Source organism: Phyllostomus hastatus, unplaced genomic scaffold, assembly GCF_019186645.2.
Source record: "Phyllostomus hastatus isolate PE091 unplaced genomic scaffold, TTU_PhHast_1.1 phas_scaffold_11, whole genome shotgun sequence".
Lineage (NCBI taxonomy): Eukaryota > Metazoa > Chordata > Mammalia > Chiroptera > Phyllostomidae > Phyllostomus > Phyllostomus hastatus.
Window position 1 is genome coordinate 561,055 of NW_025334005.1, and position 25,818 is coordinate 586,872.

Consider the following 25,818-nt stretch of genomic DNA (forward strand, 5'->3'; position numbering starts at 1 on the left):
ACCTCTCCTGGTGGGCACCCCGCTCCCCCCTTCCCCCCTAACTGCAGGTGGGACAGGCCTGGTGGTGACACGGGGCCTCCAGCCGGGCCCCCGTGCCTGGAGCTTGGGCCGCGCACCCCACTGCCGTGGGAGGAGTGGGTCCGTCTGAGGCAAAGGAGGGTGCCGTGTCCAGGGGACCCTGGGGAGTCTGCTTCCAAGAGTCTGGTGCGTGGGGGACAAGTCAGCACAGCCAGGAAACAGTGGGGGGCCCTGGCAGGCACAGACCGAGCCCAGAAAACTTAGGCCGGCCCGCCCTGCTCCCAGCTTCTGCAGGTGAGGCCGAGCGACCCCGCCAGAGAGCGCTCAGCCGCCACCGGGTCTCGGCACAGACAGGCACACGCAGGCCGCAGACCTGCAGGGCTGGTGGGCGCAGCCCGCGCCAACTTGGTTCCTGCGTTTCAAGGGACAGTGCCGCTGCGACTGGGTGAACCCGGGCTGGTTCACAGCGGACGGCCCTCAGTTTCGCCTGCCCGAGGGTGCAGGCAGCCCCCCGGTGGGGGCCGGGGCTGGGCCCATGGAGGGGTCTGGAGGCTGCGGAGGCCTCGGAGGACACGAGCCAGCAGGATGTCGGGAACCTGAGGCGGGGACACACCCAGAATGACAGCGCTGCGCGGAGCTGGCGGGTGCGAGGCCTGGGCCCCAGCACCTCCACCTGCTCGGGCACACGCCCGCTGGGCACACGGCCGAGGAGCGGCCCTCAAAGGCAGGGTGGCCAGCGGGATGTGGCAGGGACACCAAGGGACGGACAACTCCAGTAAACATCTGGGTGGCCCAGCGGAGGGCTCGCCACTCCTGCTCACGTAGGGGCTCTGCTCTGGAGACCCCACACGGTGGTGGACGGCCCACAGGCCTGGCTCCCAGTTTCCATGGCGACCGGCAGGCCTCTCCTCAGGGGCAGCTCGGGCGGAGCTCGGAAATGTTTAGCAAAGCTGCTCCCACTGTCCCTGGAGGGACTGGGGGACCATGGAGACCACAGGCCCCAAAGGCGTGTGACGCCTGCAGCAGCGGGGCAGCCCCCCAAAACGGGGTTCTGAGCACGGCAACTCGAAGGTGCCCGTGAAACAGAGCACCTTCTATTCCGCTGGGAGCCCTTGTCCAAAACACCGACACCCGGAGAGTGCACGCCTCTCGCCCGACGCGGACCGGCCTCTCCAGGAGCGCAGCCCTCGCCGAGGCCTCGCCGCTTCGCCCGGTCAGGGCTGACGGACGGCCGCCCGCCCGCCGGGGCGCCACCGCCCTCCGCCTCGGACATGGGGAGGGACGCCACAGTGAACCAGCAGCGAGTGGATCAAAAAAAGTTTATTCTGAGTATTTAATTTAAAAAAATCATCCCTATGAGGTGAGCTACAGAAATCCAGGTACAGTAATTGCATATAAACCCGACCTAACTGTGAAGCAGACGCTGCGGGAACGCCCCGAGGAAGGGGGCCTCGCCACCAGCCCCGACGCCCCGACACCGGGCTGCTCCCCGCGCGGGGGCCACGGCGCTGCCACGCGGGGCGGCCTGGGTCAGAGCACCGCCTGCCCATGTCTGATTTTTAGTCACGTCATTCCATCAAATTTTATTGTCACGTAAGTCGATACTTTGGCAAAAGACGACGGACCCCCCCCTTCAGGGGAGACCGCGGCGCCCGGCGGTTGGGAGAGAAGGCACGGCGCCCCACAGCGAAGGGGCCGCTTCTGTCCCGCACAACACACTCGCGTCTGAGCGGTCGGCCGAGCACAGGCCTTCCAACGCCGGGGGGCGTCCGGGGGGCCCGGGGCCGGAGCCTCGGGAGGGCAGCGTTTCAGGGGGGACCGGCAGTGCATCTCGGGGACAGGCGGGGGGGCTCAGCAGCCCTCCTGGGGCCGGCGCTCTGGGAGGCGAGGGACCAGGGGCGAGGCGGGGAGACACAGGACAGAGAGACCAGGGTCCTCGGCAAGCCCCAGCCCTGGGGGGTTTCACGCGCGGGAGGCTTTCTATCTAATGTTCAAACTCGCGTGCTTTGCAGCCACGACCCTCAGATCTGACTTCCCACCAGGCCCCTCCCTCGAGAGGGACGCCTTCCCGGGGACCCCCTGGGCATCGTCGGTGCAGCAGGCGACGCGAGGACAGGTCTCGGGTTCGTCCTGGGGCCTCGCCCGCTGACCGTGGGGGCGAGGACTCCGTGTGCTCGAGGGAGGGACTACAGGTCCCTGGCGTAGCTCCGGGTGACGGCCCACGTGGCGAAACGAGCCAACACCTCGAATGTGTGCAACCAGTCCCCCCGGCCCTCCCGAGGGGCACGATCACGGGACACCAGCGAGTTCCGTGGCGCGAGCGTCTTCGAAAGCATTGGCGGGAGCACTAAACGTGGAAGCGGCAGGGACCCTGACCCCGCACCCCGCGCGCCGAGGAGGAGGAGGAGGAGGGGGGGGGGGGGCGCCGCCGGCGGGGCGCGCGGGCCAGGGCCCTACTGCCGCAGCTCCACGTAGTTGGCCGGGAAGAGCCCGTACCTGCCCTTGCACAGCCCACGCCACCAGCCGTCGTCGATCATCTCGATGTTGGTGATGACGTCGTCGGGGTCGAAGGAGATCTCGTCGTCGCCCGCTGCGGGAGGGGCAGAGGGCGGCGGTGAGGCTCCCAGCTCCCCGGTGGCTGGCTGGCCACCCGCCGAGAAGGCGGCGGGGCCTCGGTCCGGGGCCATCATGGGGGGCACGGGCACCCGGCACCTGCAGCGGCAGACTGCGGGGGGTGCAGAGCAGACCGCAGGTGGCGGGGTGCGTGCGTGCACGTGTGTGGGCACGGCGTGTGTGGGCAGAGACACGAGACTCCTGCCGAGGCGTGTGGCGTGGGACCTGGTGGGGGGCCCGCCCCGCCCGGCCCCTCGGCGGCCACTCACCGGCCTGGTAGTCGTAGAGCGCGATGGCCGTGATGCCGGGGTCGTTCTCGTACTCGTCGTAGGCGCCCTCCTCTGCGGAGACGAGACGAGGCCTGAGGGGGGGCCCCCGAGCCCGCCGGCCCGCAGCACCAGGCGCGCGCCGGCAGCAGACAGAGCCTGGCTCCCTCCCCCCCCCCCGCCCCCCCGACACCGCCCAGGGAAGTGGTCTGCCAGCTGTGTGCGTCACACCCACGTTTCAGGGCCGAGCCCTTTCACAGGGCGGGGTCACGCGTGCAACGTGAAGGGACGTGGGGGACAGCGCACCGGGCACGCGTGAGGTCATCGCTAAAGACCCCAGAAGCGCCGCCGGCTCCTGGGGCCAGGCTGTAGGAGAGGCTCCCGGGCGTCCACTCCACGGGGGCCCCAGCAGAAGCCCCCTCCTTTCCGCCCACCCCTGCCCGGTGCCCCGGGACCCCCCGGGGGCCGGGCAGGCCCGTTCTGGAGACGGAGGCCGTTCGCCCCAAGGAGCAGAGCCAGCTGGGAAGGAGACAAGGAGCCCCCGCCCGGATCCAGGGGGCCCGGACCTCCTTGGTAGTGGCCGGGGGCCTCCGTGCTTTCGTAGACGGCCTCAGGGGCGTAGGCCAGGCCCTGGTGGCTGCCAGCCTCACGGTAGTCGGCGGCCTCCCTGCTGTACACGGGCTCCGGCTCGCTGGCGGGGCCCCTGCTGCTCGGCTCGGCCTTGAACGAGGCGGCGTCCTGGGGAGGGTCAGAGGGGTGTTTCTCCCGACCTGTCCCGGGTCCCTGACACACTGTCCAGCCCCCGAGGGACGGAGACACCAGCACAGGACCAGCCGCCCAGAGAGCGGCGCACGGTGGAGCATGTGGGGGTGCGCAAGGCCCCCCTCCGCTGGACGGCTGGCTGCGAGACCACACCCGGCCCGGGAGCTGGGGCCGGCGGCAGAGGGGCGGCCCCTGGGAGGGCCCAGGCCATGCCCCCTGCAGCTCTCCCCCAACCCGTCCCCTTCGTGCCTCCGGAGTCTAGTTAGTTTGTGTCCCCGCAGCCCCGGGGCCCCTGAGGGATGACAGAGGACAGGTGTGGGAGCCAGGAGAGTGGCCATGGGGACAGAGCGGATGGTTCGGGGCTCGGCCAGGCTCAGAGCTCGTGGGGACCCACGGTGGGGGGTGGAAAGGCAGCCGCCACTCAGCCATCGGGAGGGTACACGGGGAGCGGGGGGCCAGGGGCCTGTGACAGCCTGCCCCCGGGACGCAGGCGGTGGGCCCCCAGGCACCAACGACGGGACCCAGGGGAAAGGGCAGGAACGCTGCCCGGAGAACTGGGCGCTGAAGAGGGGCCGGGGGGGGGGCAGGGGGGGGAGACCGGAGGGGCCGGGGAGCAAGGCCACGTGCGAGAGCGGCAGCCGGAGCCGGGGCTCGGACTCCAGAGGGCAGCCCGGTCGGGGCCACAGCAGCACGGAACAATGGGGAGGGCGGGCAGCAGGCTGGGTGAGGAGGGGGCCCCGTCCAGCAAGGGCAGAGCTCGTGGAGGACAGAGGCTGGACGTGCACCCGGAGAGACCAGCCCTGGGGAGGGCTCCTGTCCACGCCACCCCCTCTGGATGGACACCCTGCAGAGCGGGAGCGGCCCCTCTCTGTCCCCAGCGGCGCCAGCTGGGGAGGGCATCCCTGGGGAGCCAGAGGCCCCTCCGCAAACTGACCACCAACCTCGTAGATGGGGCTGGACGGCGGCCTCTCCGGAGCCGGCTGCGGGGTCGGGGACGCCGGCGGACTTTGCTTCTGGGCTCTGGCTAGCTCCTGCAACCGAAGGCAGGAGCGATCAGAGCACCCCCAGTCACCCCCAGACACACGTGAGCGTTCCAGGGGGCTGCATCCGGCCTCACGGCCACTCCCCGCCAGAGGACGAGCAGAAAAGGGCCGGCCCCGGCCCCGGGCGATTCCCGAAGCCCGTGCACCAGGCGGCAGCGGCCACACTGTCGGGCGGGCCTCCCGGGGGAGGAGCCCGGGGCTCCGGCCCTCCCGCTGCCCCCACGCAGGCCTGGCCTGCACGGTGCGCAGGCAGGAAGACCACAGTGCCGTCGGCCAACGTCCCCCGGCGCAGGGGGTGCAGGGGGCGAGACGGGACTTGGAGCCAGCGGGCTGAGGTGGGGGGATCGTTAATGGGTGAGCACACAGGAGGGACGTGGGTCTCTGGGGGCCGGAGGGCGGGGGGGCTGGGGTGGACGGAGGGGTGGCCCCCCGAGATGTCGGTCCTGTGACTCCGACCGACCTCCTGTGGCAAAGGGGAAGGCAGACGAGGTGGAGGTCGGAGGGGAGGCCCTGCCAGGTGACGGGTGGGGCCGCACAGGACCTCACAGGTGGCGGCGGGCGGACGCCAGACACAGGAGGACGGGACGGGACAAGGGAGCCGGAAAAAGCCAGGGACAGGCAGAGTGTTCCCCCCACGGCCCCGTCAGGAGCCCGACACCTGTCAGAACTGCACGGTGACCAGAGCGTGTCCTTCCAAGCCCCCCAGTTCGCGGTCACTCGACGCAGCTGCCCCAGAACCAGTGCTGACCGCCGAGACACTGGACCTTTCCCGGGCGGCGGCCGAGGAAGCAGGCCCCGCGGCAGGCAGGTGGCGCTCCAGGGGCCCCAGGGAGCTCCGTCCCGCCAGGCCTCTCCAGCGGGAGGGTCTCCCGGACAGCTGGCCCCCAGACCCCTGAGCACGGCCCGTGGGGCTGGGCTGGCCTGCGCCCCCAACACAGGCACAGACGCCCCGTCACCCCGGGGCCACCACGGGCTTGGTCCCTGGGGCCGAGAGCAGGTTCTGCTCTTTTTCTCTCTGTTCCTGTCAATGAGCGGAACCACAGCTCCCTCCACACGCGAGCACCTCGGCCCCACAGCGCGGTCCGCCTGGCCACGGCTCTGAGCAGAGGGACCCCGGCTGGGGGGCTTCTGCCTCCCACCTGACCGAGGGCAGGGGGTGACAGAGCTGTGCTTTTCACAGGGGCCCGGCCGGGCGCAGGCCACCACAAGGGCCCGCACAGCCCCCCTCGGCCCGTGGGGCAGAGGGCGCTGCTTCTCCTCCGGGGGACCGCCCCACGGGGACCCCGCCCACACACGCACGCCTGTGTCCAGGCCTCCCCACCCCCCCGAGCGCCACCCCACTGAGTGGCAGTGTGCGGGGGGCTGAGACACACCCCAGGGGAGGGGAGACGAGGGGCGGCAGGGCTAGACACGGAGAGGGCACCCCCGGAGGGGGAGCAGGGAACCCCCAAGGAAGCAGCGGAGAGCGGTGGCCGGCAGCCTCCCCCCCCCCACGGCCCAGCCCGCGCCCGCTCACCCACCTCCAGCCGCCTCCGCGCCTCCTCCTGCTCCTGCCGCTCCTGGGCCATCCTCTGGGCCCGCTCGGCCTCCGCCCTCCGCCTGTCCTCCTGCGCCTTCTCCTTCGCCAGGTTTTCGAAGTTGGCTCTGATGTTGCTGGTCTTGCTGTTGGCTACGGGCGGGGGGTGAGGGGGGCAGGTGTTCCCTGGACGTCAGACACCACTGTCCTCCAGAGGGGACCCAAGTCCCACACGGGGCGACCAATCAACCCCACGGAACCAGGCAGCCCCAAACCACCCGAGAGCCGTCCCCGCGGCTGCCAGCTCGGCCCCCCACGCGAACCAGCTGGCGCCTTTGTGCCCACCGCACAGCCGGACAGACGGGCACCACGGGCCCGGCCTTGGGCGTGTCTCCTCTTCCGAACCGAACCTCACTGCCTCCTTTACCACACACTCGTGGGGAAAGACCCCGAGTCCCCGAGGGGCGATCCCTGGGGGTGCATCTCCCCACGCGGGGTGGTGGGGTGGCGGGCGCACACAGCGCGGCTGCACGGGGAGGCCCAGGGGCGTCTCCCTGAGCAGACGTGCGTGGGACTCTGAGCAGTGAGCGGTACCGACAGGGGCACGTTAGGGGCGTGGCGGGCACTTCCTCCCAACAAACTTCCTCGGGGTCGAGAAAACCAGCATCTGCTGCCGACAGGCAGAACCAGGCCGCTGGAAGCCGGTGCCTGCAGCTGGGAGCACGGCTGTTTCCCGGTGTGGCTGCGGGGCCACGGCCACACCGACGGCGGTGTGAGCAAGTGCAGTTTCTCGGGCACCGCGTGGCCACGTGGCCTTCAACACTGGGGGGTCTGCACGGCCCAGTGACGCAGCACCTTCCCAGCGACAGCGCAGGCCACACGCCATCCCACATAGGGGGCCGCCAGGGCCCTGCCTGTGGGCGCCAGGGGCGGGGCCCACAGAGGTGCTGGCTGCACCCGCCCTTCCAGGTGCCCGCCTGGGGGAGCCCAGGCCGCCCCCCACCAGACAACGGCCCGAATGCAGCGGTCGCCTGTGAAGAAGGTTGACAAAATGCAGAATGGCCCCCTCCTGCACTCTGTTCTGTAGTTACTTTTTATGTAGAAACTACTACCGGTTTGTGACGGTTTCATGGTCTTGAAACAAACTAACTACACACCCCCACAGAGGTTCTCTGGGACTGTCCTGCCTGTGTCCCCAGGTCCCGAGACCACCAGGCCCGTGAGCCGCCGGCCAGGGGCACGCACCCAACACCAGGGGGCGCCCCGCTCCCTGGTCCCAGCTCGCCACTTTCTACCTGGTGTAGCGTCTTCCCCGACTAAACCGCAGCCTTCGGGGCGCACCCTGGGGGACAGACCTGTGCGCCCCGAGACCCTGGACTGCAGGACGCCTCCCTCACAGCAGTCTCCGCCGAGGACGACCACGCACGCCCGGGCCAGGGCCCACGTGTGAGGGGAGGCTAGAGTGCCCGCCTGCTCGTGCCGGGCAGGCCTCAGCCGAGGCAGCAGGATGGGACCCGCCCAGAAACCGGCGCGGTGGCGGCGGTGGGAAGGCCCCCGCGGACGTGCCCCTCACCCCGCTCTGCTGTGGAAAGCACCCCCCCCACCCACGCAGAACCCCACCGTCGGGGGCCGCAGCAGGCCGCGTGTGGAACGTGCCCCGAATCTCCACGGATCTTCCACCGGAAGGGGACGGGATCTTTCCGGAAGACACGCAGGACAGCCGCGCTCTCGGCCCGCACCCAGCCCCTCCGGCCCCCCCCACCACCACCCCGGGAGCAGCGCGGCCCTGCCGGGCCTGCCGACGCTCACCAGCTTCCACGGGCACCGTCTTCTGGTAGGCGGAGGACACCCTGGAGACGTCGTCGAAGGTGGAAGCGTTCTATCGAGACGGGGGGGGGGGGGGGGTCAGGGGCGCGCTCCTCACACCCCGGACAGGGCCGCCCTGCACCCGGACTCGGCCCGCCCCAGGGCCCCTGGATTCACGGCCCTGGCGCCGGGCCCTCGAGTCTGAACGACCCCGTGGCGATGGCGGCCCAGCCTCTCACTGCCGGGCCTGCCTGGCGGGGACCCTGGGCTGTAACAGGACACGAGGTCAGCACGTGCCTCACGGCACAGCCGTGAGGGGCACAGGAGAGGTGACCGTGACACGCCAGACTCGGCCTGGCACACGTGTTAACGGTCCCCCCCCCAAGGCAATGGCACCCGCCCGACGTGAGCGTCTGCACGTCTGCCAACACGGGGCCGCGCCCGGCGGCACTGCGCCGACCCACCGACGGCAGACGGGAGCCTGGACGGGACACTCACCTTGTCCATGCGGTCCTTCTGCACGCCGTACTTCCCGCCGAAGCCTCTGGAGTAGTCTGCAAGGGGGCACGACACAGCGCTCACTCTCCGGGCGAGGACGGCGCGGGCGGGGCTGCGGCAGACGCACGCAAGCAGGCCCAGGGACAGCCCGAAAAGGCACCCGGCGCGGAAAGAAACCAGAGGCGCCCAGCCGTGCAGCTCCTCCCCGCGGTGTCGGGCGGTGGCAGGTAGGAGAGGCGTGAGCACGCTTCCAAGTTCTCCGGGGACGGTGGCCGAGGGGACGTGGCCGGCCCCGCCAGCGCAGCTCTCGGCTAGCACAGTCTCCCCGCCCGCCGCGCCCGCGGGCCCCGGGGAGGCCCAGCCGCAGGCTGGCTCCCGCGTGTTACAGGGACCCCACAGGGAAACCCTACCAGCCAAGTCCTCCATGTGACAGCCACACTGGCACGCGGCACCAGTGCCACGCAGAGCCACGGCCACCGCCCCGGGGTCGCAGAGTCAGCAAGAGTGTGTCCTCTGTCCCTGCCCGGGACGCTGTCGTCACCCGTCTCCCCACCGGGGCTCCCAGCCCCAGCACCACCCTGCCACTCGGGGCCCGACTTGCTTCCCGGTGCGGGTCCAGGCCCCACACCCCACGTCTGACGCTCGTGGCCCTTAACGTAACTACTCGAGAGGAAATGCACCCGCCTTTCCGACAGCGGCTGCGCACAGTGGGACGCCTCCTGCCTCCAGGTGGCCTGTGTGTGCTCCGCGGGGCCCTGCGCGCGGCTACGCAGATGGGGTCTTCCAGAAACAGAACTGACCGAGATCGAGGACACCTCCCCCTGGGAGCCAGAAGCCACTGCCACGGAGAGTCAGACACCCCACGGAGCACGCCTGCCACAGGCCCGGCTGCCACGGAGGCCAGGGGTCCTCATCGGGGCCCGGCTTCCGCAGGGACTCCCCCAAGTCACGGTCAATGGCAAGGGCTCCAGCAGAAGGTCCCGGGAGACCAGGCACCCCGTTCCAGGAACCAGCCACGTTGTGGGGTTGGGGCACAGTCACGCTTTACAGAACACGCGCCCAGAAGGCTGTGGTAGGGGAGTGAACGGGGAGGAGGGGGCAGCCTCCTGCAGACCCGGGGTCGGGGGGCCGCGCCTGGGCGGGCGGGCACGTCGTCCCACAGGCCGCACAGCAGGGGCTCCACTCCAGGTCCAGGCACGTGCGGGAGGCAACCAGCTGACGGCTGCCTCTCTGTTTCTGTTTCTGTCTCTCCCTCTCTCTCCCTCCCTCCCGCTTCCTCTTTCTCTAAAGACAATTAAAAAAAATTCTCAAGTGAGGTTTAAAAAATATATAATGAAAAGAAAGGTCTAAAACACCCAGTGGCCAGACACACGGCTGCGGTGACCGGGAGGGCTGAGCTCTGAGGTCTGTGCTAGCAGCCTGCACAGGCGGGGGGCAGGGGGGGCGTGGCACTGGCGGGGGGCAACTGTGCCTCGCTGGGACCCGCGCCTGGCCAGTCTCTCCTTGTAACCAAACCCCACAGCACAGGAGCCCCGCCTCTTGGTCTGAACCCCAAACCTGCCTCCGAAACCAGCCTTACAATCTGACGGCGGGGAGACACCAAGAGGAATAGCCCCGTGGGCACGCGCACGCCCCAGACACGGGTCCCAGAGGCAGCTCCGCGGGGCCCGGGGGCATACGAGCCCGCCCCCAGGCTGGCCAACTGCCGCACGTGCGCGCCCAAGGCTCATGGACAAGCCCCGCACCTGGACGCTCCGGCCCGCTCCGGCCCGCTCCGGCCCGCTCCCGCCCGCTCCCGGGGGCGGGCTGGGGGCTGGCTGCAGCGGGGCCACCCCGGGCCCGGGGGCTGCTCTAGGGTCCTGCCCGCGCCGCAGGCCGAAGCACACGCCCCTGCGTGCGTGGAGAGAGAGACACGTTACACCCAGCCCCAGGCGGGGCATCACCAGCCCCACTGCGGACCGAGGGCTGCAGCCGGGGCCCGTCTGGGGAGCGCTGCTTTGCCCGGGGAGGGATTCGTTCTGACGGAAGACACTGCGGGTGGAGGAAGCGTCCGCCTTCACGACCTGCGGCCCACTCTGCTGCCGAGAGGTCACAGGCCGGGGCTGCCATGGCCCTACGGCTGCACCCCAGGAACGCCCCAGCCGGGCCCCCTGAGTGTGTGCACCCTGCCTTCCCAGCGCCCACCCACACGGAGCGGAGGGGCGACAAGTTTCCTCAGAACCAGGAGGCAGAGGACCCCCGCCCCCACCCCCAGACAGCGAGGACGAAACCACACCGCCGCGGAGACCCGGCGAGAACGCGGCATTGCCGACCCCTCGGGGCCACCCCACGCGCGTGCCGGCCCGTGCCGCACCTCCCCGGGACTCACCTTTCTGGGACTCGTGCAGCTGCAGCTTCTCCTGGTGGTCCCAGCCCAGCGCGCACTTGTCCTGTCTGTCCGTCTGCACGCCGAACTTCCCCCCGAACCCTTTCACGTAGTCTGTGGGCACAGCGGGCGGCCGTGAGCCGGGGCGCGTGGACTGCTCGGGGGGGTGGGTGCGGAGGACGCCTGGTCTCGGGGCAGCCACCACACACACCCGCCCGAGCGGCCCTGGCACCCCAGGTGTCTGCTCCCACCTGGGGTGGCGTGGACGGGACCTGCGGTGGGGGGGGGGGTGTCCCGGACACCACCCACCCGCGAGTTCAGTCTGTGAGTGGACACAGACAGGACCCCCAGGAGAAGGCCCCAGGCCGGGACACCGCCACAGTTGTCACCACCTCTGGACACGTGCGGCACCCCAGGCGCCACAGCCCGGAGAGCGGAGATCGGGCCTATTTCACAGCTGCGTCTGGGCGCGAGGCTCCACGGCCCGGGGCTGGATGGGAGACGGACGCCTGCGGCGGCCGCTGAGCCCTGGGCCCCGCTGCCACTCCCGCCCGCCCGCCCGCCCGCTCGGGGGACCACCCATCGTGTCAGCGCCAGGGGCGGGACGAGGTAACGTGGAAGCCACCTTTCTGGGACTCGTGCTTCTCCGTTTTGCCTTGATACTCGAAGCCGACGGCGCTTTTGTCCACCTTGTCCTTGTCGACGCCATACTTGCCCCCGAACCCCCTGGAGTAATCTGGAAGCGGAGAAGCACCGTCTGCGCGCCAGCAAGGACGGCGGTGAGCGCGCGGCCTGCGAGACCTCCGTCGCTGGGACGGAGCGGAGGTCCGCGAGGCTCGAGCTCCGTGCAGCGGGAACGGGAAGAGCAGCGACACGGCGGGTCGGTACCAGCACCCTCCCGCCACCCCCCCAGCGACGCTCGGGGTGATCGGGCGCCACAGCGCTCCGTCGCCAGGCCCGGCCGGGGCAGCGGGCTCCTGCAGGTCCCCGGGCCTCGCACACAAAGAAGCGAGCAGACGTGTGGGGCGCTGAGGACGGCCCCCCGAGGCAGCCCCTCCTCCCCGTGGCCTTGCACTTCCGCTCCGCCCAGAGCCCCGTCCTCGTCCTTCCAGGGTCACTGCCCCGCAGAAGCACACGGCCGAGTGGACACACCAGTGGAGTGGACGCCAAGATCAAACCCCTTCCGAGGGGGCCAGCGCTGCTGCACACCCTGAGGCCCGTCCACCCAGCACGCCGGCCCGTGCTCCCCGACCTCCCAGACTCCGCAGGGCCGGCGTCTGAGCGCACCGGCCGGGAGCAGCGCACAGCCCATCCCAACCCACAGGGCCGGGGAGCACGGGCTCCGGTGCAGACAGTGAAGAGGGCGTGGGCAGCGGCTGCCAAGTGAGGGACGAGACCCCGGGGACACGCAGGGCCGTCTCCCACGCTGGTTGTTTTCTCTTTAAAGGAAACCTGGGTTTTTTAGACACGTGGGTGCTCCGTTCCTAAGTGCTGGCATTTATGTTAACACTGTCAAAGCGCAGGCCAACGGAACAGCAGCAGCCCAGGACCAAGGAGTAGGAGCCCCGCCTGGGGGGTGGGAAGCCTTGGGCTCCAGGACAGGGGTCCTCGGGAGAGTGACCGCTGACGGGCCTCAGGGCAGCCCGGCACATGGGCCGGCACGCTCGAGTCCACGTTCTGTGACCAGCAAGGCCGTGACCAGGACCGCATTCTTTAAAACCACCGCTTGCGCGTCTGAGATGCTGGCACAAGGACAGTCGCTGCAGTCGGTCCTCCCCGTCAGAAACCTGGACACCGCCGGGCCCCACGCTGCAGGAGGCGGGCGGATGGGCCACACAGACGCGAGAGGAGCGAGGATGCACGAGCGCTCACACTGCGGCCCCAGGGGGTGCGGCGCCCCGAGGCGGCCCGGGGACGGAGCCCCCCGGGCGTCTGTGTCCACGCTCGGGGGCCGCGGCGGGCGGCACGGACAAACCTCTCTGGGACTCGTGCTTCTCCGTCGTGCCCTGGTAGTCGAAGCCCACCGCGCTCTTGTCCACGCGGTCGGCCTGCACGCCGTACTTGCCGCCGAAGCCGCTCGAGTAGTCTGGGGAGACAGGGGGCCAAGGACAGGCACACGCCGCTCAGGGGGGGCCCGGCCCAGGCGCGACCCCCCCAGGGCTCGACCCCCCCAGAGGCCAAGCGCACACTGCAAGGCGCACAAGAAGCCCCTCTGCCACAGGAGCGACCCCGGACACCAGGCGGCCAGGCCCTTCTGTCCGAGGACGCCGCTTTCACGCCAGCAGGGGGAGCGGCCCCCCCCCCCGCACCCCACCTGGGAGACGGGACGTTCCGAGGAAGGACGGACGGCCCAGAGAGCTGCGCCCGGGCCGTTCCAGAACAGACCCTCCCGCCGCCCACGCCCAGAGCGCTCGCCCTGGCAGAGCGGTGCCTGCCGCCCCGGAGGTGGGAGTCTGCACAGACCCTCTCGGGCTCCGCGGGGGTGACGCTGAGGCCAGTGCGCCCTGACACAGGCCAGCGAGGCCGTGCCCAAGGCCGGGCACGCGTGGGGACAATGCCAAGGATGTGATGGCGCATTCCACACACAAAGTTGGACAGAAACCACCGTGGGGACCCCCACTGATGGCAGAGGCCGGCCTTGCGAGCGGCGTGGTGGGGACCACAAGCCACACCACGTGGGCCTCACTGTGCTGAGGACCGCCGCCCTCGGAGAAGAGGCGCCCGGCGCCACGAGACCCCCCACCCCACCCCCCCGCCCACAGGGCGCCCCTCGGCGGAGGCCCTACCTTTCTGGGAGGCGTGTTTCTCCGTCTTCCCCTGGTACTCGAAGCCCACGGCGGACTGCGAGGACGAGACACGGGGAGACAGCCCGTCTGAGCCCACGAGGCCCGGGGACGTTCCGGGACGCGCACCTCACTGCCCTCCACACTCCGGTCACCCAGGCCAGGCGCAGGGCTGGCCGGCGCCCCAGGCTCCGGGGTCTCGGATCCGCTCCCTCGCGTTGTTCATCCAGCCCCGCCGGCCAGTCCCCCTCCCCCCACAGCCGCACCCCCGCCGGCCAGTGCCCCCCTCCCGCCCCCCGGGGCTGGCTGCCGCGCAGCACGTTCCCCTCGCGGGTTCCAGCCCCTTGACGCCGCCCGGGAAGGGTCTCTGCCTCCCCAGACGAGCTCTGCTGAGAGCGACGGGGACGCCGACCCGGAGAGCAGGCCCCGTGGGGCCGTCTGCCGGACCGCGGCTGAGAAGCAGCCCGGCCAGGATGCAGACGGACACCTCGCTCCCAAGTGCCGCCGCAGGAGGCCAGGGGTGACCAAGTCGGAGAGTGGGACGGCGGGCCCGGGCCCGGCCGCCAGCACCTGCAGGCCGGTGCAGCGCCAGGAGGCTGGCGGCTGTCGTGGCGCCATCGCGGCAGTCACGGCAGTTCCGTGCAGCGAGGGTGGCGGAGAAGGCGCCCCCGGCACACTCCCAGGCACACCTGAGGTGCCCAGCCTGGCCGGCATGCAGACGGGAAGCCGGGGCTCCCGCTGCCAACACCGAGGACGGCCCGCACACTGGACCACTCTCCCGCCCAGCCCAGCCAGTCAGCTCGGGGCGGGGAGGCCCCTCCACGGCGCCTCCAGGGGCCGGCAGACCCATGTGCTCGCTGGCAGCGGGGCTGATCCACAGGGAGCTGCCCCCCCCGCCCCCCCCACCAGCCCCCAGCTCCCCAGCGCGTCACTCACCTGGTCCACTCGGTCCACCTGGACACCGAACTTGCCCCCGAACCCGCGGACGGAGTCCACCTGCGAGCAGTGCTTGGACAGCTTCGCCTGGTACTCGTGGCCCACGGCCGACTGCAATGGGAGCGAGCGCGGGGCCTCAGACGCCCGCCGGCCGCCGCGGACCCGCCTGGGGCGAGGGCGCGGGGGGGCAGCTCCCGCCGGGCCGGCTCAGGTCCCCCCGGGAAGAAGCCGCGTGAAAACAGTTCTAGAGACGTGGCCAGAGTGGCGGCATGCTGTGTGTCCAGCTTTCTGACTGACACCGAGTGTCCCCAACCTCCCCGTGACCGCAGGGTGACCGTCACCCTGAGCAGGCGCCCAACGCTCCCAGGTCTAGGATGTGGCCGAGACGTGGAACACAGCCGGCACCTCGGCTCCCGAACACGTGCCCCCGACGGGCCCCCCCAAGTCTGCCCGCCCCACGCCCCCCAGGGCACAACAGACACGTCGGGCTTCTCGTTTCCGTCCTTTCGGAAGAGGACAGGGCACAAGTGACGAGGCCGCACGGGTTTGGGGTCGAGTCTGAGTCGTCTGCACGGGGCAGACAGAGACCCTCCCCCAATACGCACGGGGGCGCGGGCCTGCAGCGCCCCCACCGGGGAGGCGAACGTGCCCGGAGCCGTCCAGGTGTGGCCGCCACATGAGCAGGAGGGGGCGCATCTGGCTCCCACAGGCGCCCACTCGGAGCCCTCCTGGCGCCAGGCCCGGCTCAAGGGGAGGATGCGTCTCGGCCCCCAAGAGCCTCTGTGGGCAGGACAGCGAGGTGGGGCGGCCGCGGGAGGCCGAGGGCGGCAGGAGGTCGCTCAGGGTGAGGCGGCCGCAGGCCCGGGGGCCGGCTCATCAGTAAAGTGTCCTGGACCAGAAAGGCCTGAGCCAGGCGCCAAGGAGAGGCGTCGCCCCAGCGGTGGCAGAGGAGCCGGAAGCGACCGCAGTGTGGCTGCTGCCAGCAGCTCCTCCCCGCAGACTGGCAGACTGTCACTGTTCCCCACAACTGTCCCCAGGGACCTGCGGGCCCAGGTTTCTGACACCCTCTCTGGGCCCTGTGAGCCCACGGCCCCGGGGCACAGGCCCTGCGGGGCAGAGGCTCCGCCCACCGCTCTCTCCCTGCCACAGACACTCGCGTCTCTCTGTCTCTCCGTCCGCACTGGCCAAAGCCGCTGGGCTCTGCTGTGGGAACCGGACGTGACTCCGCTCCTGCGTCCCCTGCTGCAGTGTCGAGCCACCTCCGGAGTGACAGTCACCCGGGTGACAGCCACGCTGCCACACGTCCCTGTCTCCTTCCTGCAGCCTGCAGCTCGCGCCGTCTCCGGGCTAATTCTGGACACGGCTCCGGGGGGGCCCCCGGCCCCGCGTATCTGCTCTGTGGTGACCCAGTGTGGGGACCGTGACGCAGCTCAGACGCTGAATCCGAGCCGCGCGCAGGGCCAGGCATGGAATTTCAGAGCAGAACCCGACACCGGCGGACACCGCCCACGGCAGGGGGGCCGGGGGGGGGGCCCCTGCTGGCTACGGGCAGGCTCTCGGGGCCCCGCTGCAGGTGCCCACCCCCGCTGCCCCGGGGAGCGGGACGGAGGGGGCTGCCCCGCTGCGGAGGGAAACCCGACAGCCTGCTCTGTCCTCTCCCCCGGGGGGACGGCCCGAGCTCCCCACGCCTGGCACTGTCCATGCAGGAACTCTCCGCCAGCACCTCCGTCACCGTGAACACACACCTGCCTGGCCCACGGCCCCGACGCAGGGCGAGTGCTCTCCCCCTCCCCCATGAGGAACAAGTCAGGCTGCCTGTGGGAATGGGGGGGGTGCTGACACCTGCAGCCGCACGCCTGGCCCCCGGGAGCCACCCCCGGGCCGGTGCCCGCCCCCTCCAGGTCGCTGGGCCCCCTGAAGGAGCCCCCGACGGCAGGGGCCCTGGATGATCCGGTGAACCAGCGGGTGGGGCTGTTGGCGAACCTCACCCTCAAGAAACCGACTCAAAACTGAACGTGACGAGGGGCTCTGAGGGCCTCCTCCGCTGACCTGGGGGCGGCCGCCTCAGGCCCGGACGCCGGCGCCGCCGCACCGCCCACTCACTTTGTCCATCCTGTCCTGCTCCACGCCGAACTTGCCCCCGTAGCCGTGTGAGGCCTTCGGCCCCGTTTCCAGCTCCTTCTCCTTGAGGGACTGGTGCTCCTGGTAGACGTTCTCCCTCAGCTTGTGGATGCTGCAAGGGAGGGCATGCGGCGGGGTCAGGGGTCAGACAGGTGTGCCCGGGGCCCGGGCTCGGCCTGCCCTGCCGTGCTCCCTCGGGGCCCTGCCCGCAGGCCCTGTGCTCCGGCAGCGCCGGGCCACGCGCGAGACCACCTGAGGGCGGCAGCTCTGCCTGCGTGCCGCGTGGCCCCGCACCCCCGCAGGGGGCTGCCCAAAACGCAAACTCTCATCGTTCACGACACAGGCAGAGCGCCGCTCGCCTCCCTGGCGATGGCTGAGCAAGGCAACAGCGTTCTGGGAACAGTGCGGGCGAGGTGTCCCTCCCGCAGGGTTCCCAGGACAACGGCCGAGGCCCAGCGACACCCACCGCTCCTCAGACGGCTCACGCTGCTGCCCGCCTGGCCCCGGCCTCCTGCACACCCAGAGGCGCAGGAAAGGCTTCCGGGACTCGCGGCCCAAAACCCAAAAACCATGCCTCCCCGTCAACACCGGGGGCAGGGAGGCGTCGCAGCTGTCACTGTCAGGAGACCCGAGGGCACAAAGCCACCTCACTCCGGCCCTTTCTGCCTGGGGGACACCGCGCTCACACCGTCAACACCTGGACGCCAATCCCACACCACCGACACCTTGCAAGCCGGGAGGGAGGGCACCCGCCTAGAATCCTGGAGGGACCGCAGGGCCCCTCAAGCTGTCCCCCCACCCCCCCAAAGTCTCTCTGAACTCCAGCCAACCCAGGGCTGCCTGCTCCCTTGTTCTCCGACCCGCCCCCCCACCAACGTTTCCCACCACAGGGAACAGAAGCAGGAAAAGGAACGGGAACCAGACCACCCAGAGGTCAGCCTGACCCCACCACCAAGGGCCCGACACAGTGACAGAGCTGAGCTGGCCCCTGGGCACCAGCCTCTCACCAGTCCCCGCCCCCAGACATTCGGAGGGCTGCGGCGCAGGTGCGGGCACAGCGGTGGGGGCAGGGCAGGATGCCCGCACTGCCGGCCACCCCTCCAGTGCGGGTGGCGGGCGTCCCCCCCACCGGACTGGATCGGCGTCCTGAGCTACCAGGACTGGAGGCCGGGCAGGGCGAGCCCTCCCCCCGCAAACGACCCAGCAGCCCCAGGGGCGCACTCCAAGCCCGAGCAGCTGGAACGGACGTCGGAGCACACTTAGAGGTTCCTGACCTCTCCGCTCCCTGTCCAGGACACAGACCACCCCGGGGCTGGCAGTGGAAGCCGGCGCCCGGTCAGGGACAATGACATGCTCCCCGGAGCTCCCGCGCTGAGCGCCTCACGAGCACACGGGGCCTGGGACTCAGGGCACGGCATCCGGCGGACGGGAAATGGCAGTGAAACGGCAACACTGCCTACAGCGTGGCAGGGGCAGGGCGTGAGGTGTGAGGTGTTCAGAGACCTCGCCCGTGTCGGGAGCCGGCCCCACGAGAAGAGCCTGGGCCAGTGTGGGCCTCGGTGACCACGACGCAAAGGAGCGAGCTCCCCACAGCTGTGTGTACACGTACATGTGTGTGCACAAGCACACGCAGGTACACGGTCCCGTCTCAGATTCGCCCACTCCAGACACGGCAGTCACGAGCCCGGCTGTGACAGTTCAAAAGGAGCACATACTTCCCTCTGCAGCTCAGGTGCCAACGTGAAAACAGTCTCGCCCTGGCCAGTGTGGCTCACTTGGTGGGAGCGCTGTTTCATACACCGGAAGGTCCCCGGTTCAATTCCCGGTCAGGGCCCAGGCCTGGGCCGCCGGATCGGTCCCCAGGGGGCACATTTGTACAGGAGGCAACCAGACGACGCTCCTCTCTCGCATCAGCGTCTCTCCCCCCTTCCTCCCCCGTCTCTCCCCTTCCTTCTCCTTCCTCCCCTCCTCTCTGAAGTCAGTAAGTGAGTCCCCAGGTGCGCGTCCCAAAGAATGACAAAAAGAAGGCCCCTTACTCGATGTGCTCCTGGTGCCCGGAGCCCCGCACGGTCTTGGCGCCCCACCGCTGCTCCTTCTCGCTCACGTCATTCTGGAAGAGACGCGGGGCGGCCCGCAGCCTGGGTGTGAGGCCAGCGCCCCAGACCCGCCCCGGCGAGCCCACGGCGGTCACTCCCAGGGGACGGAAGCGGGGACCCCAGCGACTCACCACGAAGTCGGGGTCGGTCTCCCAGTCGTCGGCGCCGCTGTCGTCCTGGGTGATGGACACGGTGTGGCCTGCCGAAGCCTTCCACATCTGCAAGGACAGACAGCGGTGACAGGGTGACGGGGCCTGGGAGCCCCCATGGGCCGGGCGCACCCTCTGGGCCCTCAGCGCCACAGCCCCGAGACGCGCCAGGAGGGCCACGGCCAGAGGGTCCTCATCACCCCCGGGCCGGACGACACGGCAGGAACGTGAGGACACACGGGGACGCGGCACCCCAGCCCGCCCTTCGGCCGAGTGGCATCAGGAAGACCCCAGAGCTGCTCTGGCCGCAGCTCCGGCGAGAAGGCGTCTGCGGGCTCCACGTGCCCCGCCCCGCCCCACAAAGACCCCCTCGGCGCCGCAGCAGGGCGGTGTGACGTCACGCGCGTCTCGCCAGAATTTCCACAAACACAAAGGGCACCACTAGCTCTCAGATGCTCTCCTGACCGAGACTCGGACCGGTTGGAACGTACTCCAGGTCCTCCGTGGGCGGGTCGCCCAGCTGCCTGCTCCTCTCCGGGGTCACGCAGCGTGGGAGATGGGCCCCCGCCACCGCCCGCCCTCCCCGGCACCTGCACTGTTAGGTTTCAGCTACAACAGCTGATTCTGTTCACAACCCCAAGGGTGGACTCCACATGCGTGTGAGCACAGATGCCCCTCCCTCGACAGCCCCCGTCCAGTCTCGCCTGGGCCGGGAAGCGAGGGCGGGTCGGTTCAGCTCGGTCCCCGGAGCCCCGCCCGGGTGTCTGAAGGCAGGACCTGCAGTTCAGGCCCCGGGGGAGCCTCCCTGGGGCTTTTGTGCGTGGCTGAAGGCAGGACAAAAGGCCCTCCTCACAGCCTGGAGAACTGACACTGGCCCCGGCCACGCCGCTGGGTCTCGAGCCCAAATTCAAGGTGGCAGCGAACGTGAATCAGGACACTGCTCTCAAATTCCCTGATAGGACTCCTGCCGCCGCCGCTGCAGCCTGGGCTGGAGCCACCCGCCGCCCGTGGGCAGGACCGAGGACGCCCTCCCCGCCCAGGCCCCTCCGACCTCGCCCCCCTGTGCTGGCGTGTCCCAGAGCCCTGCAGGGGTCTCCCAGGGGCGAGCAGCTCTGACACGAGTTTAGAGAGCACACGGACTGAAGTCTCCACTGGGGTGGGGGACACCTGAGGGGGCCCGTTCGCAAGGGAAGGAGCAGCTCCGAAAGCCCAGTGATGCGCCCATAGGGTCTGCCTCCCCAGGGGACATCTGCCCGTCTGCATGCAGGGACGCCGGCTCCTGGGTGTCATTCCAACCCCTAACTGAGGACACGGGACAAAAGGACCGGAGTCCCTGCAGAAAACAGGGGGACCCCTGCCCCCCGAGGCGAAGGTGAAAGCACACGTCTTTGCCTGATGCCTTTCGAGACTCACGGGGAGACCACGGGCAGGGCTGGGCCTGCGCTGCTCTCCCGGGAAGCCCACCCCGCTGGTGGTCGGGGGAGCAGGTCCCCAGGGCCACGCCTCTCACCTGCCACAGAGCAGGGAGAGGAGGCCAGAGGGCTTCCTGTCCCCGACCTGGGGGGGACAATTCCCCTCCTCTCCCTAAACCGCAGGCGACACCAGGCGGCTGGCTTCATTTCCCACACAAGGACCTTCTGGAAACCGGTGCTCCCGACCCCCGAGACCCCAGAGGGACAGGGGCGTACCCGACCACCCAGGGGCCGGCACAGGGACTGTTCGCAGCACACGCACCTTTCTTTCCGGCTGGAGACGAGAGGCCGTTCGCAGGGGTAAACAGAGGTCCGGTGAGGGCTCTCTGGGCACCGGGCGTCCGCCTGCGAACAGATTCCGAGAGAAGAGCTCAGGGGGTCTCTGCGGAGAGGTGCCCTGGGTGAACCCGCGGGTGTGGGGGTCCTCCTAGAAGCCCCCGAAACCCTCCCAAACGAGGAGGATTCATACAGGAATCTCGAAGGAGGCGGAGAAGATCCGGCCGTTACTACCCCAAGAGCTGCACGCTGCTCAGACACGCGGAGAAACCACCAGAAACACGGCGTTTCCGAAGGTCTCCAGCCGTGCGGCGGCGTCTCACCGCACTCGGAACGCCCGTCTCGGTCGCCAGCACCCACTGGTGTGTGCCGTCACCCCCAGGTTCCCCTGTTCTGTCCACCCGATGTGACATCACTAAAACCAGTGACTTCTCCCTGCGGGGGTCCCACGTACTGGGAGAGCCTGAGTGACCTGACAGCCACGGGGACACGGACGAGGGCCGGCTCGGGGAGCGGAGGGGCGCGGGCTGCGTTTCCAAGGCACGGATCTGGTGGCGCGGACACGGGCCGGCTGAGGGAGCGGGTCCGGTTACCGTGTGGAGATCCGAGCTCCGCCGCCCTCCTGCGGGGCCACTCACAGCCTCGGCGGCCCGCGCTGCTGGCCAGCACTGGCCCCTGGTTCCCAGGGGCAAGCCAGCCACAGGCAGCCGGTCATGAACCGGCCACCCCTCGGACGGCTCTGCCGGCCCTCCCCACGCTGCATTTCCTGCCCAGTTCCTGTGGAGCCTGCGATTCACTCCTTCTTCCACCCCGGCCCCCTCCAGAAACCCTGGCGTGTGCGTGGGTTGCTCAGTGCGCCCGGGCACCGCGTGAAGCTCCGTGTCAGCTGGGGCCACTGTGGGTAGGCTCACATCGACAGTAATTCATTACCCTCTCAATATTTAAACTTAAAAATGAAGTCACAAACAATAACTGAAAAATTAAAACCTCAAGTACTTTCTGGATCCAAAGATTATGCCTCCGGGCCCCTACCTCCGACCATACACAAAAATTCACTGAAAAACGTGCCAAGGACCCAAACGCCTGAGCTACAACTACTGAACCCTCACAAGAACACAAAGGCACAGATTCTCATAACCCCGACCCCGGGAGCCGGTCTCAGGAGTGACACCAAAAAGCACAAGCCAGAGGAAGAGCAAACTGGGCGGAACGTAGAACTCGGTGCTCCCGAGGGCACCGCCAAGAACGTGGAGACGAGTCACAGACGGAGGAAACTGTCTCCAAACCATCGTCGTCCAGAGCGCACGGAGGGTTCTTTCCAGCTCAGTAACAAAAGGGACAGGCAACCACCCTTTCCAGTGTCGAACACACATTTCTCCGCAGACAAATGGCCAGTAAGCTCCCGAGAAGATACTCGGTGTCATCAACCATCAGGAAGCGCCAAGGCAAAACCACCAGGGCCCGCAGCGCACACCCCCGACCCTGGGGGAGCCAGTGTGGTGAGCCTGTGCGTGATGAATCGGCACCCTCGGGCGTGGCTGGTGGGGGCGCAGACTGGAGAAGCCTGGCAGCTCCTCACGTGGTTCAGCGTGGGGCCGCCAGGGGACCCCAGAGGAAGGAAACGGGCGTCCATGTGAAAAAGTGCCCGGCGGGCTCACGGCAGCAGTACGCACAACAGCCCCGACGCCGCGTCAGGTCACAGACGCAACCCGTGCTCCGTCCGCACAACGGACTGCCCTCCGGCAATAACAGGGAGGGAGGCGCGGACGCCCGTGAGGACAAGGGCGACCTGGGAGACCCGGGAGAACGCGCCACGTGGAAGGAGCAGACGCAAAAGGCCACGAGTTCTACAGCCCCTTTCTGTGAAAGGTCCCCAAGGGGAAACCTGTGTAGAGGCAGGAAGCAGATTAGCGAGTGTTGGGGACGGGGGAGGGGGGCTTCACAGGCTTTCTCTTTGCAGCGATGACATTAACCTGAAATTGATTGGGGTGATGGTCCCACAACTCTGTGCATAGACTAAAAGCAGTTGAATTGCACCTTTTAAATGGGTAAATTATGTGGTATGTAAAACATATCTTGATAAAGTTACAAAAAAAAAAAAAAACCCTTCCAAAAGAATTCCTCTGTCCACCATTAACACGTGTTAATAGCAAACTTTCCCTGCAAATGCTCCCTCCTCCACCCCCCGCACAGGTCAAGTCTGCGCAAGTGTGAGGTGACCTTGCCCAGTCCCAGAAACAGAGTGGAAAATGTCCCCTGCAGGGGCATGGGTGCCTTCCATGCGGAATTAGCTTTCCATTAACCCCGCGGGCGCCAGAGGAGCAGAGAACCGGAGAAGGCACACAGCCACGCCCTCCCGCCGGGCACTCAGAGGACACCCTCCTGGCCTGCCTCGGGCACGTGCACCCAGTTCACTCCAAGGGCTGCCTGCACCCTGACACCAGGCAGGTAAGGCCTGGTGTGGGGCGGGGGAGGGGGGGAGTGCACAGGGGACAGAGGCAGCTCCTGCCGTCTGGGACCTAGGTTACTGCAACACGGGGGAGGCAGCCCCATCACCCCGCCCTGCTCAACTTGCTCCTCAGCACACTTTCCCAGAGTCCAAACCACCAATTATGTTCCCTTAAAAGTGTTCCAAAGATCCGTTCACAACTACAAGTCAGCTGTAGTCCCGGGGAACTCCGGTTAGTGGGGGATGAACCACCAAAAGCATCTCTGTGCCCTGGCTCTTGACTCTTCGGTCCTGGAGTCACTTTCAGGGCCCCTCCTGGCTCCTGGAATATCTGGGAATAGTTTCCTCACCAGGGGAGAGGGAAGCCGGAATGTCTCCATGCCTGGGGCGGGTGACTCACCGCGGTCGCACAGACACGGGACTACGGGTGGGGGTAGGAGGGGCCCCGGGATCCCACAGCCCTCTCTGGGCCTGGGCTGGGCGGGATCAGGCGATCAGGACCTGGGCGGTGAACCCTTGGCAAAGCACCGGGGCCCAGGCACTGCTGAGTCTGAGCCCAGACGCAGCGCGGGGAGGGAGCGCCCTTCAGGAAGGCTCCAGAGCTGCGTTCGGAAGATGGAATTCCCCCCGGGAGGCCGACACGTCCACAGGTTCCAGCGGAGGAAGCCCTGGCGCAGGGCTTCCCCTCCAGCGGGACCCTCCAGCGGAGATCAAGCTCCCGCTGGACTATTCAGGCGATCGAAAGAGGAAAAACAGAAACCCCAAAGCACCTTTCTGATGGGTTCCAGCGCCCAGTGGAGGGGCTGGCCCCGCGGAAGCGCAGCTCTGCCAAGCGCGCCGCCGCGTTCCCACTGACCTGATTGCCAAGCCTGCGGGCAAGTGCCGCCCTCCCGATCCGAAACCGACCCCCAGCCCCTCCCCCGCGGCCTTCCACCCCCTTCCGCTGAGCCCCCTGGTCCGGGGACCCTCCCCACGACCGCGGACTCCCTGTCCGTAGGGTCCCTTTCCTACCTCAAGGCCAGCCCCTCGGATCCCGGACCCCTTTCCCTCGGACCCCGGCCCTTCCCTCCGCCAGCCGCCAGGCGCCCACCCCCGGCCCGGGAAGCCTCGCCCGCGCTCCCCCCGCGCCCGAAACCGCGAGCGGAAGAGCGGCGAGACCGCGGCGGCCACAGCTTCCTTCCCGTTTCGGGGCTGGCTGCACCCCGGGGGCGAGCAGAGGGACCGGCTCTCCCGCCCGACGGACGCGGCGCTCACGCACCGCCGAGGGGTCGTCCGGCCGGGCTGGTCCCCAGCTGCCACCGCTCCCGCCGCTCCCAAAGCTCCAAAGGCTCCCAGGCGCCGCTCCACTTCCGGTTCCGCGGACAGGGGCGGGGCGGCATCCGGGTCCCGGCGGGGCCCCGCCCCCGCCCGGCACGCCTCGCCCAGCTTCGGACGGAGAGCTGCGGCGGCGGGGACCCTGCGGGGACCCTGCGGGGACTCTGCGTGGCGTGGCTCTGGGCAGCCTCCCTGCCCCTGCGGCGTGGGCAGCACCCGCCGCGGGCGCCGGCCGAGCTCTGCCCGGTGGGACCGTGCCCAGCACGCCTGGAAGTGAGGTGCCTCCACGTGCACAACTTCCGGGGCGCCCACCCTGCGCAGAGAATCCGAGACGAAGCTCCAGAATCATAGCGCTGCGCCCGCTGAGAATGGGAAAATGGGCCAGGCCTGGGGTCACTGTAAGTGCCCTGGGAGCGGAGGACTCACACAGTGATGGCGACCACCAGTTAGCCGAGGGGACGAGCGTGTTCATCACCCACCCTTCCACCTGTCCATGCACCAGCCACACATCCATCCGTCCACCTCCATTCCTCCAGCCAGCCATCACACCCATCCGGCCTCCATTCACCCACCATCCCTCCCATCCATTCCTCGTCCATCCCTCAGGAGAAGGCCAAATGTGTGTCAGGGAGAGACAGTACAACAGCCACCGACTTTGCCCTCCCGGCCCTTCCACCTTGCAGGGGACTCAGGTGTGGAGCACACAGATTGCATAATTAGGGGACAAGATAAATGCTGTGAGGAAGCCAAAGATGTCATGAGATGATACCGGGGAGAAGGCGGGACCTGAACTCGTTCGGGAGATCAGAGAAGGTTTCTTTGGGCAACTAAATGAACATTTGTGTCACGCTCAGAAGTCCAAACGCAAGTGCACGTAGTCAGGAGGGAAGCGTGTTCCAGGCAGGAAGGGTCTTGCTGCAGAGGAAGGTCTGTGTAGCCAAAGTGCAGGGGTGCTGGGCCGGGCGGTGCCAGGGCTGGCACTGCACAGCGAGGACGTGCCTTGGTGTTTATTATTGAAGAAATGGGGCCCTGGCTGGTGTGGCCCAGTGGACTGAGTGCCGCCAGGCTCTGAACCGAAAGGTCGCCGGTTGGATTCCAAATCAGGGAAGTCGGGGCACAGGCCTGGGTTGCGGGCCAGGTCCTCAGTGCGGGGGCGTGTGTGAGCGGCAACTGGCTGCTGTGTCTCTCACACATTGATGTTTCTCCCCCCTCTTCCTCCCTCCCTTCCCCTCTCTCTAAAAATAAACACATAAGATATTTTTAAAAATAAAACGAAGTGGGAAGTCCTGGGAGGAAGTTAAACAGAGGAGAGACACTGTAACGTGGCAGTGTTCA

At 68.7% G+C, this 25,818-nt stretch overlaps 1 protein-coding gene across 2 annotated transcripts; it reads right to left on the reverse strand.

Annotated features, from left to right (window-relative positions):
• Positions 1-1,323: 1,323 nt before the first annotated feature.
• On the reverse strand, positions 1,324-24,531 carry CTTN (cortactin). Of its 2 annotated transcripts, XM_045855303.1 has the most exons (17): positions 24,428-24,531; positions 20,707-20,789; positions 18,955-19,041; positions 18,764-18,837; positions 16,710-16,839; positions 14,607-14,717; positions 13,674-13,728; positions 12,863-12,973; positions 11,513-11,623; positions 10,891-11,001; positions 8,523-8,578; positions 8,028-8,097; positions 6,223-6,371; positions 4,601-4,690; positions 3,464-3,635; positions 2,901-2,972; positions 1,324-2,608 (listed from the first exon to the last, which is right to left on the reverse strand). In XM_045855303.1, exons 3-17 carry the CDS (start codon positions 19,039-19,041, stop codon positions 2,472-2,474), a joined length of 1,536 nt encoding a protein of 511 aa, XP_045711259.1. In that variant the 5' UTR covers positions 20,707-20,789; positions 24,428-24,531; the 3' UTR covers positions 1,324-2,471. The 2 variants fall into 2 exon arrangements, with proteins under 2 accessions (XP_045711259.1, XP_045711261.1); XM_045855305.1 differs by lacking the exon at positions 10,891-11,001.
• Positions 24,532-25,818: the final 1,287 nt, after the last annotated feature.